This window comes from Prionailurus bengalensis, chromosome X (assembly GCF_016509475.1).
Source record: "Prionailurus bengalensis isolate Pbe53 chromosome X, Fcat_Pben_1.1_paternal_pri, whole genome shotgun sequence".
NCBI lineage: Eukaryota > Metazoa > Chordata > Mammalia > Carnivora > Felidae > Prionailurus > Prionailurus bengalensis.
In genome coordinates this window covers 71,570,823-71,593,644 of record NC_057361.1, presented here as the reverse complement: position 1 = coordinate 71,593,644, position 22,822 = coordinate 71,570,823, and the positions used below count along the sequence as shown (strand labels likewise).

The window sequence follows — 22,822 nt, the reverse complement described above, 5'->3', positions numbered from 1 at the left end:
TAATAAAATCAAACTCTTACTGTTTATTTTTTTTAATTTTTTAATGTTTATTTATTTTTGAGAGAGAGGGAGACAGAGTGCACCTGGGAGAGGGGCAGATAGAGAGGGAGACACAGAATTGGAAGCAGGCTCCAGGCTCTGAGCTGTCAGCACACAGCCTGATGCAGGGCTCGAACCATAAGATCATGACCTGAACCAAAGTCGGGCGCTTAACCGATTGAGCCACCAAAGTCACCCAACCTCTTACTGTTTCAAGTTGTAGCCCAACTAAACTCCAAAATAGCGCAAGTAGAGACAGTGTAATTCAAAAGTAGCTGAAAAGACAAATACAAAAGGTCATCTGGGGAGGCAATTTTTCTAGTGGGTATGAGAAAGCATTACCTCATTTAATATTTATGTAGAGTTCATAACATTGTCTGGCACATAGTAAGGACTAAATAAATACTAGTTATTATTATCATTTCCCAAAATAAAATCACTTTCCTTTTGTAACTTTTAGCACCTCTTTATAACTATGGACACAGATACAATGTTGATGTAAATCATTCCTTATCCTAGACTCTGTGATTTTTTTAGTTTATTCATTTATTTTGAGAGAGAAATAGAGAGAGTGAAAGCATGGGGGAGGGGAAGAGAGTGAGAGAGAGAATTCCAAGCATGCTTGGTGCTGTCAGTTTGGAGTCTGATGTGGAGCTTGGTCCCACTAACCTCAAGATCATGACCTGAGCTAAAACCAAGAGTCAGATATTTAACCGACTGGACTCTGTGATTCTTTATTTGGGTGCCTAAATCCACCACATAGAAATCACATGAACAAAAGTTTTAGTAATGGCACTAAATATTCATGTGGGGAAATAATTATGTACTTAAAAGGTGTGCTAGTGTGAAGTGCAATGACAAAATATTTGTGCAAAAATAAGAAAGAAAGAAATATTTTAAGACAGTTTGGAACCATGAAGTTACTCTGTCAAATGAATCACACTAAAAGGAAATAAAATGATTTTCACAACATTATGAGGGGATTATAAGAAGCTAAAAGAAAAATATGCAAAATACTAAACATCAAATAGTTGCTTGGAGATTCTAATGGGAGCTCAGCTCTTGAATATATTGGCTAAAGAAATGTCATCTTTTACTTGGGAAAGTTATAGGTTTGGAAGGGACACACATAGAATGGTGAGGCAGGAAGAGGTTATCTACCTGACCAGCTACAGCAATGAAACAACTTGAAGGTCAGTAGAATGACACTAACATAACAGCTAGATTTTCCCTTATCCAGTTATCCTTGAATGTTAAAATCATATTTGAAAACATTTTTTTTTATTTTTTTAAAGCTTATTTATTTTTGACACAGAGAGAGAGCGAGCATGAGCTAGGGAGGGGCAGAGAGAGAGGGAGACACAATCTGAAGCAGGCTTAAGTCTCCGAGCTGTCAGCACAGAGCCTAATGCGTGGCTTGAACCCACAAACTGTGAGATCATGACCTGGGCCGAAGTCGGACGCTTAGCCGACTGAGCTACCCAGGCACCCCTTGGAAAACATGTTTTTAAGCCACTCCGAGTTTGGTAAATATATAGATGGTTGATAAGGGAGTAATGCATGAGAAAAACATGAAATCAAAAGCATTCTTTTGATTATTCTGAATAAAGCCTTGCTTAATTTTGATCTTCATTTCCTGAGAGGGGCCTACCACTAAGGACCCGACTGCCAAGATCTAGAAATATAGGTAAGACTCAAATGCCAGTATCCAACTCTGCAAGGAGTTCAGTTTAGTTGCTACAATTAGACTTACATAAACTTAGGAAGAAAGTGTAAGGGATAACCACGATATCCTTGAGGAAGTGCTATCTATGCTCTTTTTTATTCTAACCATTCTTGGTTAGCTTCTTTAAGAGAGAAACGTGTAAAAAAATCTTTCCAGAATCAACTAGCATTTGGGATCACTTCTAACCAGGTAGATACATGACTTATTTCAATTCAACAAATACTTACTAAGCAACTAACTATACAGTGTTCAACCAGTATTGTGCTAGATAATATGGGATATATCAAAAAGTATGACTCATTCATTATTCTTAAGTTTATTTCTTTTGGGGAGGGAGAGAATGCTGAAAGAACAAGATTTACATATGTAAAATAATATGAAAATGATTCAAGATAATTGAGCACAAAAAGCTAAATTGAATTAGCTTGTTGGCTGGCATATTTTCAGTTTTAATGGTGATATTAAATCTTGAGATGGAGTTCAAAGTATGGGTAAGATTTGGATACACAGCCAGAAGGAGAGAGAGTTTTCCAAGCAGCAAAAAATGTGACTAAAGACTAGAGACAGGAATAACATAATGTGTGCCCAGGACAGTGAAATCTACTATGGTTAGAACAGAGAAAATGTTGGGAAATAGATAATGTTACTATATTCATGTTAGCATTTGAAGGTTTTATATTGAATATACACAACTTAGTAATTCTATGACATTTGCACATATTATGTGATGATATTGACTTTACCAATTTATCTATTCATGCCTTCACATAGACTTTACCCTCTTTCAGAGGCAATCATTACTTCTCGGGAGCAACTTCAAAGGGTAAATGGACAAGATAACATTGTGGTGTATTCATTAAGACTTTGAAAAGTGTGAAAAATATATATCTTAATAAGATGTGATGATACTATACTGTATTTTGAATATGGCCTTTTGTACTTATCTGTATATTACAAATGGCTTAGCATAACACAGACATGGCTATGAAAGTCCATCTTGCTTAGTTTGCAATCTTACTTTGCAAATCTTCCATTTGCCTTAGCATGCATGATATTTTTAGGGTCTGTATTCAGAAGACAGGTTGCAAAGGAAGTATCAGTGGTCAAATTTGGAGTCCATTTGTCCTATATATACTCAGGAATAAATGTATATATAGGACATCTTTGGTCCCACATGCAATATCAAAGGTAGTATGGAATGCAACCTAAGTTATTAACCTCCCCATAGTGCTATTTTGGAGGTGGGTGGCAAGGCGGTCAACATTATTGAAAAGATTGATAACAAATTATATGAGGCCAACAGAATAGGTTTTATTTTGGGCACTATTCATAATAGTTTGTGTTTAGAATTTCAAATGTCTTTGAGATCTATGAATTTTCTACATTTGGCCCTTAGCTACTCTTTCCCATGTCAGTTGACTAGATATTTAGTCCAAATAGTAAGTGGAGGGATTTAAGAAGAAATACATAAAACATTGAATCGAGGTTAATTTAATCTATCTTCAAGGTATGCTAATAAATTAAGCTGCCTTTCATTGAGAAGATGCAAGTCCAAATGAAAGTAATTCTTCTATGTCAATATAATTCAAATAATTCATATGTTCTTTTCCAATAGGGAATAGAAGAGTAAGCCATGCAATGATAATGGAAATTTACAGATTTTGATTTACTAGTTTTACTGTTTTATGCAAGCATATATATTCAAGAACTTTAATATAAATTATTCAAGTTTTGTGTTCATTAGGTCACTTAGATTAGTGATATAAAATTGAAAATACTATTGCAATGTTGCTTTTCCTTTAAATTCCTCCCATATTGAAAAATGTATACCTCAGATGCAAAGAAAATTTAGTGAGTTGATTCATGTGATGACTTTGTAATGAGTGACTTGTATTAATAGGTTATGTAACTTTTTTTTCATTTGACATCAAAACATCTATCAATTTAGAAATACTTAATGTTGTTTATAATTGTGGTTGATGTTTTTGTCAGGTGATAACTGAAGATGATTGCCCTGCAAAATTGGACCCCAAATATTTTGGAGAGTTACTTGCTGATCTAAGCCGTAAAAATACAGATCTATATCACTGCTTATTAGAACATTTGCAGAGAATTGGAGGAAGGTACTGTAAATATATCATTTGCCTCAATGTTGTAGCTATCAAACATTCTATGATACTTTGGTATTTTTAATGTGCTTTATTGTTTAGAGCACTTTTGGGCTCACAGTGAAACTCTAGAACTTTTTTTAAAGATTTTATTTTTAAGTAATCTCTACACCCAAAATGGGGCTCAAACTCACAACCTCAAGATCAAGAGTTGCATGCTCCACTGACTGAGCCAGCCAGGTTCCCCAAAACCCTTGTACTCTTAATGGAGAAACAGGGTAACTAATGAGCATATCTGAACACATGTCTTAAGAGTTAATATACTTTATGAAAATCATCAAAAGAGATCACACCAGTCCTTTTAAGATCAGTAAAGAATTCTGTGAACTTTTTTTTATAACATACTTTGATGGCAAATGTGAACTCTTGGACAAGGAGCTAAAAAAATTCATGGCATACTGTGACTTGTTTTAAGATATTACACTGATGATGTAAGATACAAGCCCATTGTAAGATATTACATTGATGATGGAAGATACAATCCCACTGTCAATACATCACTGTTTATCTTCCATTGTTATGCACTCAATGTACAAGGCCATAATTTAATATATGTATATTACATATACTATATCAAACATAACTTATATACCTATAAATTAATATAAATACAAATATGTATATTATACTATATACTAAATAATAATTGTATGTATTTAAATATATACACATAAAGAATTTATCAACTATTCATGTATAGACGAGAGAATATTATGTCATTAAATGAATTCCATAAGCTATACCCCTTCTACTACATAGTGACATCACATATATGGTCAACTATCAGACAAAGTCTAGGAAAGCTTCACAAATTCAGAAAAATATGTAGGATAAAGGAGTGTTGGTATAATTTTTTTTCTAGTTCAAACTTCACTACCTGGATTCTTCTGCCTCTTAGAGATCTTTAATCTCTTATCCATCTTTTTTCCTCTCCACTTATTACATCCCGTTCTCTCCATTTTTAGCTCCATCCTCTCTAACTTCTTGCTTTAATATTCGTAACTGCAACCATTCTGTTACTATTATCCTCAATTGCTTTACCTCCTTATCTTATTGTCCCTCCCACTTAGCAAAATCCCATCTCTGGAGTAGTCTATCTCTCTTTATATATTGTTTCTTTTTACCACCATCTCCTCTTTCTAATACCTAACATGCACTACCCCTAGAATTCAGAGGACTCTATGGGGGCTATTTTATTTACCCTGATTTCCTTAGTGCTTAGCATGGTGACTAGTTTGTGTGGTGCTCAATAAACATTTGGTGAATATATGAATGCTTTATTTTTTTATTTAAGTTTTTAAATTCCCGTTAGTTAACATATAGTGTAATATTAGTTTCAGGTATGCAATATAGTGATTTAACACTTCCATATATCACCTGGTGCTCATCACAAGTGCCCTCCTTAATCCCCATCACATATTTAACACATCCCCCCACCACTTCCCTTCTGGTAACTATCAGTTTGTTCTCTATAGTTAACTTATAAATCTCAAAACCCAAAAAACAAATAATCCAATTAAAAGTGGGCAGAAGACATGAACAGACATTTTCCCAAAGAAACATACAGATCTCCAACAGACAAATGAAAAGATGCTCAACATCACTGATCATCAAGGAAAGGCAAATCAAAATTACAATGAATGCCTTCTTTACTGCTACATCCATGCAGTTAAACACTGTTAGAGGAAGGCATAAGCATTTATTTGAATTTATGTCATTATAAATGCATGATTTCCATCTTCTATTATTTTATACTAATAAACACTTTCTCCCATTACCCAAACAACTATTTCACACAACTATCCATGTGCATAAGGTCACTAGCTTAAAATCTTCCCCCTCTCTCTGAGTAGTCAATTACTTATTGAGTGTCCACTATGTGCCAGAGACACTGTGCTAAGTGCTTTTCCTATATTGTCTTATTTGCACAGTAACACTATAAAGTTTCAAATAGAGACCCAAAGAGTGTAAGTTATCAAGGTCACAACAGCTACTAAGTGCTTGAGATGGATTAAACATTTCTGAGAACTATTTTTACCTATAAATTGTGATTCAGCTTTTCTGCAAAGCATCCCTTAGATATTTAGCTTGGTCTAAGTGTTCCTCTTCTGTGAATTAATTATTCCCTGTGAATATTTCTATCAAAGTATCACATTGTATAATCAAGAGTATATAGAGGGGTGCCTGGGTGGCTCAGTAGGTTGAACATGTGACTCTTGAGTTCAGCTCAGATCATGATCTCACAGTTCGTGTGTTTGAGCCCCAGGTCAGGCTCTGCACTGACAGTAGTGTGGAACCTGCTTAGGATTCTCTCCCTCTCTCTCTCTCTCCCTCTCTCTGCTTGGGATTCTCTCTGTCTCTGTCTCTCTCTCTCTCTCTCTCTCAGTCTTTTTCTCTGCCTCTCCCCCGCTTGTACTCTCTGTCTCTCTCAAAAATAAATAAATAAATAAATAAATAAGAGTATATAGAGACTTAGTCTTAAGTACCCTGATTCTATATTCAGAGTTCATATCCTTGGTTTATGTTTCAGCTTTAGTTACATACGTGATGTGTAATGTCAGGCAACTTGCTTAACTTCTCTGTACCTCAGTTTATTCATCTATAAAATAGGGATTATAATAACAATACTTCTAGATTTGTTATAAGCAATAAATGATTTAAGATGTACACTTACAAACAACATCAGCTTCATGTAAGAACTTGAAAATAAACCTACAGACTCAGAAACTCAGGGTGTACGGGTCAGCAACAAACCCTCCAGAGGATTCTGACACATGCTCAAGTTTGAGAACCATTTACCTAAGGCCACAAAAGTGGAACAATCTGGGACTAGAACCCATAATCTGAGAACCTTTTCTCCTTAAGCAAATAATTTAAACTTTATCATTGCTTTTGATGGCTATAATATTTTTTTTTAATTTAAATTCAAGTTAGTTAACATACAGGAGTAGAACCCAGTGATTCATCTCTTACATTGGACATCCATTGCTCATCCTGAAAAGTGTCCTCCTTAATGCCCATCACCCATTTAACCCACCCCCCCAACTTCAACTCCAGCAACCCTCAGTTTGTTCTCTGTATTTAAGAGTCTATTATGGCTAAACTTTCAATACTAGGCATATATTTCCAAATGTTTTAAGATATTATAGACAAATTGAATGAACTATCAATTTTTTGGATTCATTGAACTTGAAAAGTTCACATAATTTAGACTGGTTTTACATTGTTCAAATTTTGTCTTGGGAAAATTATGTTTGTATGAAGTAAGATAATATTTGTGTTTGTATTGCCCCAAAACAGTCCAGAGCACATGACTTTGACAATGTCGTTTCTCAATAAAGGGATACAGAATGAGAGTTAAATATATTCTAAATTTATTAGTTTCATACTATTTAGAAGCAGACAAAGTAACTGACCAAATGGAGTTATATTATTTCATAATGATTATTCCAGAAAAGGTGTAATCAGGGCTTCAGAACAGCTCTTTCTTTGAGGAGTTTTGATAAATTTACATGGATGACTTAAATGTGTTATTAAGCAATATAAAGCCTTGAACTTAATTCCTAGATTACCTAAAATACCACACACACAAACAAAATAGAAAGGTAGTGTCTCCACATTAGTAAAAACTCCATTTGGAGAGGGCCTCATAAAATTTTGGTGCTTAAGACTGTCAGAAGTTTGTGAGTTTCTTTTATTACTTCCCCCATTTCCACCTTTCTTTCCTTTTTTTGTTTTTCCTTAATATATTCTGTCTTTTCTAAGAGGTGAGATAGCATATAGTAAGTGCCACTATTTTTTAAAATATTTTAAAAAATTGTTTAAAGGATATTTTTTAATTCCAGTTAGTTAACATACAGTGTAATATTAGTTTTAGGTGCACACTATAGTGATCCAACACTACCACACAACAGTGGTGCTCATCACAAGTCAACTCCTTAATCCCTATCACCTATTTAACCCATCCCTCCCTCACTTCCACTCTGGTAACCATCAGTTTGTTCTTTGTAATTAAGAGTCTGTTTTTTCATTTGCCTCTACCTCTCTTTTTCTCCCCTTATGCTCACTTGTTTTGTTTCTTAAATTCCACATATAAGTGAAAGCATATGGTATTTGTCTTTTTCTGACAAACTTATTTCCCTTTGCATAATACTCCCTGGCTCCACCAAGGTCATTGCGAATGGCAAGATTTAATTCTTTTTTATGGTTGAGTAATATTCCATTGTGTGTGTGTGAGTGTGTGTGTGTGTGTATACAACCTCTTCTTTATCTACTCATCAGTAGATGGAAATTTGGGCTGTTCCCATAGTTTGGTGTTTGTAGATAATGCTGCTACAAACATCAGAGTACATATATCCCTTTGAATTAGTAATTTTGTATTCTTTGGGTAAATACCTAGTCATGCAATTGCTGGATCCTAGGGTAGCTCTATTTTTACTTTTTGAGGAACCTCCATACTGTTTTCCAGAGGGACTGCACCAGTTTGCATTCCCACCAATAGTTCAAGAGGGTTCCTTTTTCTCCACATCTTTTCCAACACCTGTTGTTTCTTGTGTTGTTGATTTTAGCCATTCTAACAGGAAAAAGATAATATCTCATTTTAGTTTTGATTTCTATTTCCCTGATGATCCCTGATGCTGAGCATCTTTTCATGTGCCTGTTGTCCAACTCTGTCTCCTTGGAAAAATATCTATTCATGTCTTCTGCCCATTTTAATTAGATTATTCAATTTTAGGGTGTTGAATTTTATAAGTTCTTTATATAATTCTTTATATACTAAACCTTTATCAGATATATCATTTTCAAATATCTTCTCCAGTTCAGTAGGTTGCCTTCTTTTGTTGATTGTTTCCTTCACTGTGCAGACGCTTTTTATTTTGATGAAGTTCCAATAGTTTAATTTTATTTTTGTTTCCCTTGCTTCAGGAAACATCTAGAAAGAAGTTGATAAGGCAGTATCAAAGAGGTTACTGCCTGTATTCTCTTCTACGATTTTTATGGTTTCAGGTCTCACACTTATGTCTTTAATCTATTTTGAACTTACTTCTGTATTTGGTTTAAGAAAGTGGTCCACTTTCATTCTTTTGTATGTTGCTATCCAGTTTTCCCAACACCACTTGTTGAATAAACATTCTTTTTCCCATTGGATATTCTTTTTTGATTGTTGAAGATTAATTGACCTTATAGTTGTGAGTTCATTTCTGGGTTTAACTATGAGTCTGTTTTTGTGCCAGTACCATACTGCCTTGATGACTACAGCTTTGTAATATAACTTGAAGTCCAGAAGTGTGATGTCTCCAGGAAGCACAGAGGACCCCCATTAGATTCAACAAAAACTGACCATCAACAAGGCATATCATAGTCAAAATCACAAAAGACTCAGGCAAGGAGGGAATCATGAAAACAGCAAGGGAAAAAAAGTACCTAACATACAAAGGAAGACAGATCAGGTTTGCAGCAGACCTATCCATAGAAACCTGGCAAGCCAGAACGGAGTGGCAGGATATATTCAGTGTGCTGAATCAGAGAAATATGCAGCCAAGAATTATTTATCCAGAAAGGCTGTCATCAAAATAGAAGGAGAGATAAAAAGTTTCCCATACAAACAAAAATTAAAGGAGTTTGTGACCACTAAACCAGCCCTGCCAGAAATTTTAAGGGGGACTTTCTGAGGGGAGAATAGATGAACATATACATATAAAAATAAATAAATACCAAAAACAACAAAGATTAGAAAAGACCAGAGAACAGACCAGAAACTCCAACTCTACAAGTATCATAAAGGCAATAAAATCATATCTTTCAGTCGTCACTCTAAACATCAATGGACTCAATGCTCCAAGCAAAAGACATAGGGTAACAGAATGGATAAGAAAATAAGATCCATCTATATGCTGTTTACAAGAGACCCACTTTAGGCCTAAAGACACTTTCGGATTGAAAATAAGGGGATGGAGAACCATCATGCTAATGGCCAACAAAAGAAAGCCAGAGTAGCCATAATTATATCAGACAATCTAGACTTTAAAATGAAGACTGTATCCAGAGATGCAGAAGGGCATTATATCATAATCAAGGGGTCTATAGATCAAGAAGACCTAACAATTGTAAACATTTATGCACCAAATGTGAAAACACCCAAATACATAAATCAATTAATCACAAACATAAAGAAATTCATTGATAGTAATACAGTAATAGTAGGAGACTTCAACAACCCACTCACAGCAATAGACAGATCATCTAATCAAAAAATCAACAAGGAAACATCTTTGAATGACACACTGGACCAGATGGACTTCACAGATATATTCAGAACATTACATCCTAAAGCAGCAGAATATACATTCTTCTACAGTGCACATGGAACGTTCTCCAGAATAGACCATATACTGGGACACAAATCAGCCCTAAGGAAGTAAAAAAGATCAAGATCACATCGTGCATATTTTCAGACCACAACGCTATGGAACTCGAAATCAACCACAAGAAAAATTTGGCAAAGGTAACAAATACTTGGAGACTGAAGAACATCCTACTAATGAATGAATGGGCTAACAAAACAGTTAAAGAGGAAATTTAAAAGTATATGGAAATCAAGGAAAATGATAACACCACAACCCAAAACCTCTGGGACACAGCAAATGTGGGCATAAGGAGTATATAACAATCTAGGCCTTCCTAAAGAAGGAAAAAGGATCTCAGATACACAACTTAACCTTACGCCTTAAGGAGCTGGAAAAAGAACAGCAAATAAAACCCCAAAACAACAGAAGACAGGAAATAATAAACATTAGAGCAGAAATGAATGTTATTGAAACCAAAAGAAAAAAAAAACAGTAGAACAGATAAATGAAACCAGAAGTTGTTTTTTTGAAAGAATTAACTAAATTGATCAACCACTAGCCAGTAAGATCAAAACGGAAAAGGAAAGGACCCAAATAAATAAAATCAAGAATGAAAGATGAGAGATCACGACCAACACAACAGAAATAACAACAATAATAAGAGAATATTATGAGCAATTATATGCCAATAAAATGAGTAATCTGTAAGAAATGGACAAATTACTAGAAACATATACACTACCAAAACTGAAACATGAAGAAATAGAAAATTTGAACAGACCCATAACAAGTAAGGAAATTGAATTAGTAATCAAAAATCTGCCAAAAAACAAGAGTCCAGGAAGAAGGAGAATATGGAGGCGTAGGAGGACACTGGCTCACAGCGTCCTGCTGATCACTTAGATTCCACCCACATCTTCCTAAATAACCCAGAAAACCACCAGAAGACTAGCAGAATGGACTCTCCAGAGGCAAGCATAGACAAGAGGCCCACGGAAGGGAGTAGGAAGGGCAGAGGGGCAATGTGCACTACACATACTGGCGGGAGGGAGCCAGGGCGGTGGAGGGGCAGCCGCCTGGCAGGACAGAGCCACTGACTCTGATTTGCAAAAGCAGAGGGGCCTCACTGTGTGAGTTCTGACAACCACCGGGACTTAATCTGGAATGCTAAAAATCAGCAGCTCTGCTCAGAGAGCAGGAGAGTGAGAAGACACCGGGAGGGAGAGTTGTTGAGCCCCGGAAGACAGACTTCAGCTCAGTGGGGAACAAAGGCGTTGGCCAGTGCCATCTCCCTCTCCTATCCCTCAGCCAAAATACCAAAGGGAACCAGTTCCTGTCACCAAACTTGCTTGCACCACACACACACCCAACACTGTGTTTCTGTGGATCCATCCCTCCGACGGGTCTGCCTCACTCCTGGTGGTGCAGGGCTCCTCCCAAGGGGACCACTGAAGACAAAGTGAGCTAAGCCTGCACCTCCCACCCCTGTGTACCTTGCGGATACACCCTGGCTAATACGGCAAATACCATCAAAGTAGCACCACAAGCCTGGCAGTATGCAAGTAGCCCAAACAGGGGCCATACCACTCCACAGTGGGTCCTGACCCTGGGAGAGGGGAAGATAAGGTGCACACCAGTCTGACTGTGGCCCCAGCTGTGGACTGGGGACAGACATCAGGTCTGACTGTGGCCCCTCCCACCAACACAAGTTACTCCAGACAACACAGGGGAAGTGCCCTGCACTTCCTCACCACTCCAGGGACTACCCAAAATGATGAAACTGAAGAACTCTCCTCAAAAGAAACTCCAGGAAGTAGCGACAGCTAATGAATTGATCAAAAACGATTTAAGCAATATAATGGACCATAGAGTTAGAATAATATTCATAAAATTAATAGCTCGGCTTGAGAAAAGTATACAGGACAGCAGAGATTCTATTACCACAGAGAACAAGGGACTAAGAAACAGCAAAGAGGAGCTAAAAAATGCTATAAATGAGGTGCAAAATAAAATGCAGGCAGCCATAGCACAGATTGAAGAGGCAGAGGAGATAATAGGTGAATTAGAAGATAAAATTGTGGACAAGGAGGAAGCTGAGAAAAAGAGAGATAAAAAAATGCAGAAGTATGAGGGGAGAATTAGAGAACTAAGTGATGCAATCAAGGGTAACAATATATGTATAATAGGGATACCAGAATGGGAAGAGATAGAGAAAGGGGCTGAAAGTGTACTTGAACAAATTATAGCTTAGAACTTCCCTGATCTGGGGAAACAGGCATTGAAATCCAAGAGGCACAGAGAACTCCCTTCAGATATAACTTGAATCAATCTTCTGCATGACATATCATAGTGAAACTGGCAAAATAAAAGGATGAAGAGAAAATTCTGAAAGCAGCTAGGGATAAACATGCTCTAACTTACAAAGGGAGACCCATAAAAGTAGTGGCAGACCTACCTACTGAAACTTGGCCGTCCAGAAAGGTATGGCAGGAAATCTTCAATGTGATGAACAGAACAAATATGCAGCCGAGAATCCTTATCCAGAAAGTCTGTCATTCAGAATAGAAGGAGAGATAAAAGTCTCCCAAACAAGCAAAAACTGAAGGAATTCATCACCACTAAACCAGCCGTAAAAGAGATCCTAAGGGAGATTCTGTAAGTAAAATGTTGCAAGGACAACAAAGTGCCAGAGACATCACTACAAGCATGAAAGCTACAGACAACACAGTGACTCTAAACCCATATCTTTTTATAATAACACTGAATGTAAATGGACTAAATGCACCAACCAAAAGACATAGGGTATCAGAATGGATAAAAAAAACAGGACCCATCTATTTGCTGTCTACAAGAGACTCATTTTAGACCTGAAGACACCTTCAGATTGAAAGTGAGGGGATGGAGAACTATCTGCCATGCTACTGGAAGTCAAAAGAAACCTGGAGCAGCCATATTTATGTCAGACAAACTAGACTTTAAATTAAAGGCTGTAACAAGAGATGGAGAAGGGCATTATATAATCATTACAAGGTCTATCCATCAGGAAGACCTAACAATTATAAATGTCGATGCACCAAATACAGGAGCCCCCAAATATATAAAACAATTAATCACAAACATAAACAACCTTATTGGTAAGAATGTGGTAATTGCAGGGTACTTTAATACTCCACATAGAACATTGGATAGATCATCTAGACACAGGATCAATAAAGAAACAAGGGCCCTGAATGATACACTGGATCAGATGGACTTGACAGATATATTGAGAAGTCTGCATCCCAAAGCAACAGAATATACTTTCTTCTTGAGTGCATATGGAACATTCTCCAAGATATATCACATACTGTGTCACAAAACAGCCCTTCATAAGTATACAAGAATTGAGATCATACCAGGCATACTTTCAGACCACAATGTTATGAAGCTTGAAATCAACCACAGGAAAAAGTCTGGAAAACCTCCAAAAGCATGGAGGTTAAAGAACACCCTACTATGGAAGGAATGGATCAACCAGACAATTAGAGAAGAAATTAAGAAATATATGGAAACAAATGAAAATGAAAATACAACAATGTAAATGCTTTGGGATGCATCAAAGGCAGTCCTGAGAGGAAAATAAATTGCAATGCAGGTCTATCTCAAGAAACAAGAAAAATCCCAAATAAAAAATCTAACGGCACACCTAAAGGAAATACAGGCAGAACAGCAAATATACCCCAAACCCAGCAGAAGAAGAGAAATAATAAATGTCAGAGCAGAACAAACAATATAGAACCTAAAAAAACTGTAGAGCAGATCAATGAAACCAAGAGTTGTTTTTTTGAAAAAATAAACAAAATTAATAAACCTCTAGTCAGGCTTCTCAAAAAGAAAAGGGAGATGACCCAAATAGACAAAATCATGAATGAAAATGGAATTATTACAACCAATCCCTCAGAAATACAAGCAATTATCAGGGAATACTATGAAAAATTATATGCCAACAAACTGGACAACCTGGAAAAAATGGACAAATTCCTAAACACCCATACACTTTCCAAACTCCAACAGGAAGAAATAGAAAACTTGAACATACCCATAACCAATGAAGAAATTGAATCAGTTATGAAAAATCTCCCAACAAATAGGAGTCCAGGACCAGATGGTTTCCCTGGGGAATTCTACCAGACATTTAAAGCAGAGATAATACCTATCTTTCTGAAGCTGTTCCAAACAACAGAAAGGGAAGGAAAACTTCCAGACTCATTCTATGAAGCCAGCATTACTTTGATTCCTAAACTAGACAGAGACCAGCAAAAAAAGAGAACTATAGGCCAATATCCCTGATGAACATGGATGCAAAAATTCTCAATAAGATACTAGGAAATCGAATGCAATAGCATGTAAAAGGATTATACACCATGATCAAGTGGGATTCATTCCTGGGATGCAGGGCTGGTTCAACATTCGCAAATCAATCAATGAGATACATCACATTAATAAAAGAAAAGATAAGAACCACATGATCCTGTCTATCAATGCAGAAAAAGCATTTGACAAAATTCAACATCCCTTCTTAATAGAAACGCTTGAGAACGTCAGGATAGAAGGAACAGATTTAAACATCATAGAAGCCATTTATGAAAAGCCCACAGCTAATTTCATCGTCAATGGGGAAAAACTGAGAGCTTTCCCCCTGAGATAAGGAACATGACAGGGATGTCCACTCTCACCACTGTTGTTTAACATAGTGTTGGAAGTTCTAGCATCAGCAATCAGACAACAAAAGGAAATCAAAGCATGAAAATTGGCAAATATGATGTCAAGCTTTCTCTTTTTACAGGATATTATACATGCAAAACCCGATACACTCCACCAAAAGTCTACTAGAACTGATACATGAATTCAGCAAAGTCATAGGATATAAAATCACTGTATACAAATCAGTTGCAGTCATATACACTAATAATGAAGCAACAGAAAGACAAATAAAGAAACTGATCCCATTCACAATTGCACCAAGAAGCATAAAATACCTAGGAATAAATCTAACCAAAGATGTAAAAGACCTGTATGCTGAAAACTATAGAAAGCTTATGAAGGAAATTGTAGAAGACATAAAGAAATGGGAAAACATTCCATGCTCATGGATTGGAAGAATAAGTATTGTTAAAATGTCATTACTATCCAAAGCAATCTACACATTCAATGCAATCCCAGTCAAAATTGCACCAGCATTCTTCACGGAGCTAGAACAAGCAATCCTAAAATTTGTATGCAACCACAAATCCCAAATAGCCAAATAAATTTTGAAGAAGACCAAAGCAGGAGGCATCACAACCCCAGACTTTACCCTCTACTACAAAGCTGTAATCATCAAGACAGCATGGTATTGGCACAAAAACGGACACATAGACCAATGGAATAGAATAGAAACTCCAGAATTAGACCCACAAAAGTATGGCCAACTACTCTTTGACAAAGCAGAAAAGAATATCCAATGGGAAAAAGAGAGTCTCTTTAACAGATGGTGCTGTGAGAACTGGACAACAACATGCAAAAAGATGAAACTAGACCACTTTCTCACACCATTCACAAAAATAAACTCAAAGTGGATAAAGGACCTGAATGTGAGACAGGAAACCATCAAAACCCTAGAGGATAAAGCAGAACTAAAAGTCAACTGATGGAATGGGAAAGGATATTTGCAAATGACATATGGGACAAAGGGCTAGTATCCAAAATCTATAAAGAGTGCACCAAACTTCACACCCAAAAAACAAATAACCCAGTGAAGAAATGGGCAGAAAACATGAATAGACACTTCTCTAAAGAACACATCCAGATGCCCAACAGGCACATGAAAAGATGCTCAACGTCGCTCTTCATCGGGGAAATACAAATCAAAACCACACTCAGATATCACCTCACGACAGTCAGTGGCTAAAATGAACAAAACAGGAGACAGTTGATGCTGGCGAGGATGTGGAGAAACGGGAACCCTCTTGCACTGTTGGTGGGAATGCAAATTGGTGCAGCCACTCTGGAAAACAGTGTGGAGGTTCCTCAAAAAATTAAAAATAGACCTACCCTATGACCCAGCAATAGCACTGCTAAGAATTTCCCCAAAGGTTACAGGAGTACTGATGCATAGGGGCACTTGCACCCCAATGTTTATAGCAGCACTCTCAACAATAGCCAAATTATGGAAAGAGCCTAAATGTCCATCAACTGATGAATGGATAAAGAAGTTGTGGTTTGTATGAACAGTGGAATACTACGTGGCAATGAGGAAGAATGAAATATGGCCTTTTGTAGCAACGTGGATGGAACTGGAGAATGTTATGCTTAGTGCAATGTCATACAGAGAAAGACAGATACCATATGTTTTCACTCTTATGTGGATCCTGAGAAATTTAACAGAAGGCCATGGGGGAGGGGAAGGAAAAAATAAAGGTTACAGAGGGAGGGAGCCAAACCATAAGAGACTCTTAAAACTGAGAACAAACTGAGGGTTGATGGGGGGTGGGAGGGAGGGGAGGGTGGGTCTTGGACATTGAGGAGGGCACCTGTTGGAATGAGCACTGGGTGTTGTATGGAACCTAATTTGATCATAAATTTCATATTTAAAGAAAAAACAAAAAGAAAAACAAAAAAACAATAGCCCAGGGCCAAATGGCTTTGCAGGGGAATTCTGCCCAAAAATTTAAGGAAGAGTTAACACCTATTCTTTGGAAGCTGTTCCAAAAAATAGAAATGGAAGGAAAACTTCCAAACTCTTTCTATGAAGCCAACATTACCTTAATTCAAAAAGCAGACCTAGATCCCACTATAAAGGAGAACTAATGACCAATTTCCCTGATGAACATGGATGCAAAAATCCTCAACAAGGTATTAGCTAACCGGATACAACAATACATTAAAAAAATTATTCACCACGACCAATTGGGATTTATACCTGGGATGTAAGGCTGGTTCAATATCCACGAAATAAATAATGTGATTCATCACATCAATAAAAGAAAGGACAAGAACCATAGATCCTCTCAATAGATGCATGGAAAGCGTTTGACATAATACAGCATCCTTTCTTGATAAAAACCATCACGAAAGTAGTGATAAAAGGATCATACTTCGAGATCATAAAAGCCATATATAAATGACCTAATGCTAATATCATCCTCAATCGGGAAAAACTGAGAGCTTTCCCCTAAGGTCGGGAAAAACACAGGGATGACCACTCTCACCACTGTTATTCAACATAGTATTGGAAGTCTTAGCCTCTGCAATCAGACAACACAAAGAAATAAAAGGCATCCAAATCAGCCAGGAAGGGGTAAAACTTTCACTCTTCACAGATGACATGATACTATACATGGAAAACCCCAAAGATTCCACCAAAAAACTGCTAGAAGTGATTCATGAATTCAGCAAACTGGTAGGATATAAAATCAACGCACAGAAATTGGTTGCATTCCTATACACCAACAATGAAGTGACAGAAAGAATAATCAAGGAATTGATCCCATTTACAGTTGCACCAATAACCATAAAACACCTAGGAATAAATCTAACCAAAGAGGTGAAAAATATATACACTGAAAACTATAGAAATTTTATGAAAGAAATTGAAGAAAACACAAAGTGGAAAAAAGATTCCATGCTTCTGGATATGAGGAAAAAATATTGTTAAAATGTCGATACTACCCAAAGCAATCTACATATTCGATGCAATCCCTATCAAAGTAACACCAGCATTTTTTACAGAGCTAGAACAAATAATCCTAAAATTTGTATGGAACCAGAAAATGCCCCAAATAGCCAAAGAAGTCTTGAAAAAGAAAACCAAAGCAGGAGAGGAGACATCACAATCCCGGACTTCAAGCTATACTATCAAAGCTATAATCATCAAGACAGTATGGTACTGGCACAAGAACAGACACTCAGATCAATGGAACAGAATAAAGAACCCAGAAATGGACCCAGAAATGTATAGCCAAGTAATCTATGACAAAGCAGGAAAGAATATTCAATGGAATAAAGACAGTGTCTTCAGCAAGTGGTGCTGGGAAAACTGGACAGCGATATGCAGAAGTATGAATCTGGACCACTCTCTTACACTATACACAAAAATAAACTCAAAATGGGTGAAAGACCTAAATTTAAGACAGGAAGCCATCAAAATCCTCGAGGAGAAAGGAGGCACAAACATCTTTGATCTTGCCTGCAGCAACTTCTTACTGAACACGTCTCTAGAGGCAAGGGAAACAAAAGCAAAAATGAACTCCTGGGACCTCATCAAAATAAAAAGCTTCTGCACAGTGAAAGAAACAATCAGTAAAACTAAAAGGCAACTGACAGAATGGAGAAGATATTTGCAAATGACATATCAGATAAAGGGTTAGTATCCAAAATCTATAAAGAACTTATCAAACTCAACATCCAAAAAACAAATAATCCAGTGAAGAAATGGGCAAAAGACATGAATAGACACTTCTCCAAGGAAGACATCAGATAGCCAACCAACACATGAAACAATGCTCAACATCACTCATCATCAGGGAAATACAAGTCAAAACCACAATGAGATACCACATGATACCTGTCAGAGTGGCTAACAGTAACAACTCAGGCAACATCAGATATTGGGGAGGATGCAGAGAAAGAGGATCTCTTTTGCATTGTTGGTGGCAATGCACACTGGTGCAGCCACTCTGGAAAACTATATGGAGGTTCCTCAAAAAACTAAAAATAGAACTACCCTACGACCCAGCAATTGCACTACTAGGCATTTATCCACGGGATACAGGTGTGCTGTTTCGAAGGGACACATGCACCCCCATGTTTATAGCAGCACTATCAACAATAGCCAAAGTATGGAAAGAGCCAAAATGTCCATCAATGGATGAATGGATAAAGAAGAAGTGGTATATATATATATATATATATATATATATACACAATGGAGTATTACTCTGCAATCAAAAAGAATGAAATCTTGCCATTTGCAAGTATGTGGATGGAACTGGAGGGTATTATGCTAAGTGAAACTAGTCAGTCAGAGAAAGACAAAAATCACATGACTTCACTTATATGAGGACTTTAAGAGGCAAACAGATGAACATAATGGAAGGGAAATGAAAATAATATAAAAACAGGGAGGGGTACAAAGCATAAGAGACTCATAAATATGGAGAACAAATGGAGGGTTACTGGAGGGGTTGTGGGAGGGGGGATGGGCTAAATGGGTTCGGGGCATTAAGGAATCTACTCCTGAAATCATTGTTTCACTATATGCTAACTAATTTGGATGTAATTTTTAAAAATAAAAAATTAAATTAAATTTAAAAAAAAGAAAATCAAATGAAATTATCTTTTTAAGAGTTGTATAAGATATTGATCACATCCTAAGGCTTTCCTAAATCATTAATCTTACTTCATATGACAAATTAATATACAGTTTTGATATTTCCTTGATGAGCGTATTTTTTCATTGTGAAATGTGAGACCAAAATTAAATATAATGACTTAAAAGGATTTCATCAATGTCCAAGATAGTAGAAAAATAATTTTCAGAGTCCTGCTTACCATATATTTTGATAAGTAGTGCAATATATGTATTCTAAGTCTTTTTGTAACTGTAAAATATTTCAAAATATAAAAAAATACTGAATATAGTATAATGAACAATTACATGCCCACCCATGATTAAAGTGTACTTATATCAAAAAAAAGAAGAAGAATTGTGATGTCTCCAGCTTTGTTTTTGTTTTTCAAGATTGCTTTGGCTGTTTCAGATCTTTTGTGTTTCCATACAAATTTGAGGATTGTTTTTCTAGGTATGTGAAAAATGCTGGTGGTATTTTTTATAGGAATTGCATTAAATGTGCAGATTGCTTTGGGTGGTAAGGACATTTTAATGATATTTGTTCTTCCCATCCATGAGCATGGAATGCCTTTACATTTTTTGTGTTCACTTCAATTTCTGTCGTCAGTATTTGATAATTTTCAGAGTACATGTATTTTACTTCTTTGGTTATGTTTATTCCTAGGTATCTTATGGTTTTTGATGTAATTGTAAGTGGGATTGATTCCTTGGTTTCTCTTTCTGCTGCTTCATTACTGGTGTATATAAATGCAACAGATTTCCGTATGTTGCTTTTTTGTGCTGTGAATTTACTGAATTCCTGTATCAGCTCTAGGAGTTTTTGGTGGAGTTTTTGGGTTTTCTATACATAGCATCATGTCATCTGCAAATAGTGAAACTTCTTCCTTGCCAACTTGTATGCCATCTATTTGTTTTTCTTGTCTGATTGCTGTGGCTAGGACTTCCAGTATTATGTAAAACAATGGCAGTGTGAGTAGACATCCCTGCCTTTTTTGTGACATTAGGGAAAAATGCTTTCAGGTTTTTTTCCCATTGAGGATGATGTCAGCTGTGGATTTTTCATATATGCCCTTTACGATGTTGAGGTATGTTCCCTCTAAATTTATTTTGTTGAAGATTTTTATCATGAATCGTTGTTGTAGTTCATCAAATCCTTTTTTTGCATTTATTGAAATGATCATACATTTCTTATCCTTTCTTTTATTAATGTGGTGCATCACTTTGATTCTTTTGTGAATATTTAATGACCCTTGCAGCCTAGAAATAAATCCCACTTGAACATGATGAATGAATTTGTTAATGTATTGTTGGATTTGGTTTGTTAGTGTTTTATTGAGAATTTTTGTGTTCATGTTCATCAGGGATATTTCCCTGTAATTCTCTTTTTTAGTGGAGTTTTTATCTAGTTTTTGGTATCAGGGTAATTTTGGCCTCATAGAATGAATTTGTGAGTTTTCTTTCCTTTTCTATATTTTGTGATAATTTGAAAATAATAGGTATTAGGTCTTCTTTAAATGTTTGGTAGAATTTGCCTGTGAAGTCATCTGACACAGGTCTTTTTGGGGACTTTTTGATTACAGATTCAATTTCTTTGCTGGTTATTGCTCTGTTCAAGTTTTCTATTTCTTCCTGTTCCTGTTTTGGAATTTATATGTTTTTAGAAATTTATCCATTTCTTCTAGGTTGTCCAATTAGTTGGCATATAATTTTTCATAATGTTCTCTTATATTTGCTTGTGTTTCTGTCATGTTGGGTATTAATTCTTCTATCTCACTTCTGATTTCATTTATTAGGGTGCATTATCTTTTCTAGTTGATAACTCTCACTAGAGATTTATCAATTTTATTAAGTTTTTCAAAGAACCATTTCCTGGTTTCATTGATCTGTTCTATTGTTTTTATTTGTTTCTATATCATTGATTTCTGTTGTACTCTTTATTAACCCCTTCCTTTTCCTGTGTTTGGGTTTTGTCTGTTCTTTTTCTTGCTCCTTTAGGTATAAGGTTATGTTGTTTATTTAAGATTTTTCTTCCTTCTTGAGGTAGGCCTATATAGCTATATATTTCCCTCTTTGGACTGCTTTTGCTGGATCCCAAAGGTTTTAGACTGTTGTGTTTTCATTTTCATTTGCTTCCATATATTTTTTATTTCTTCTTTGATTTCCTGTTTAACCAATTCATTGTTTAGTAGCATGTTGTTTAAGCTCGATGTATTTGTGGCCTTTCCAAGTTTTTTCTTGTGAATGACTTCTAGTTTCATAGTGTTGTGGTCACAAAAGGTGCATGGTATGATATCAATCTTTGTGTATTTGTTGAGGCCTGTTTTGTAACCTAGTATTTGATCTATTCTGAGAATGTTCCACATGCTCTTGAAAACAATGTGTATTCTCCTGTTTTATGATGAAATGTTCTGAATATATTGGTTAAGTCCATGTGGTCTTGTGTGTCATTCAAGGCCATTGTTTTCTTGTTGATTTTCTGTTTGGATGATCTGTCCATTTATGTAAGCGAGGCATTAAAGTCCCCTACTATTATTTTATTATTATCCATTAATTATTTTATGTTTGTTATTAAATATTTTATGTATTTGGGTGCTTCCATGTTGGGTGCATAAATATTTACAATTGTTATATCTTCTTGTTGGATTATTCCCTTTATGATTATATAATGCCCTTCTTTGTCTCTTGTTACAGTCTTTGCTTCTAAGTCCAGTCTGTCTGATACAAGTACTGTTACTCTAGCTTTAGACATCCATCTGTGTGATAAATGTTTCTCCATCCCCTCACTTTCAATCTTCAAGTGTTTTTAGGTCTAAAGTGAGTCTCTTCTAAGCACTATATAGGTGACCCTTTTTTTTATTATTAATTCTGATATGCTATGTCTTTGGATAGGAGCATTTAGTCCATTTATATTCAAAATAATTATTAATTTAAATGTATTTGTTGCCATTTTACTTTGTCGTTGTCTGGAGATATTTTCTGATCTTTTCTTATATTTGTCACTGTTGGCCTCTCCTTTGTATCAACGAGTCCCTTTGAATATTTCATGCATGGCTAGTTTTGTGGTCATGAATTCCTTTAGTTTTTGTTTTTTGGGAAACAATCTCTCTTTCTATTCTGCATGCTAGCCTTGCTGGATGGAGTATTCTTGACTGAAGATTTTTCCCAATTAGCC

General features: G+C 36.0%; 1 protein-coding gene across 1 annotated transcript in view; it reads left to right on the top strand.

The window, feature by feature from the left end:
• The window catches only part of POF1B (POF1B actin binding protein), an 85,728-nt gene that overhangs the window by 14,790 nt on the left and 48,116 nt on the right, over nucleotides 1-22,822 (top strand). The window contains exon 3 of the mRNA XM_043569643.1: nucleotides 3,758-3,888. Coding sequence (XP_043425578.1) covers nucleotides 3,758-3,888 — 131 coding nt within the window. The remainder of the gene's footprint in view (nucleotides 1-3,757; nucleotides 3,889-22,822) is intronic.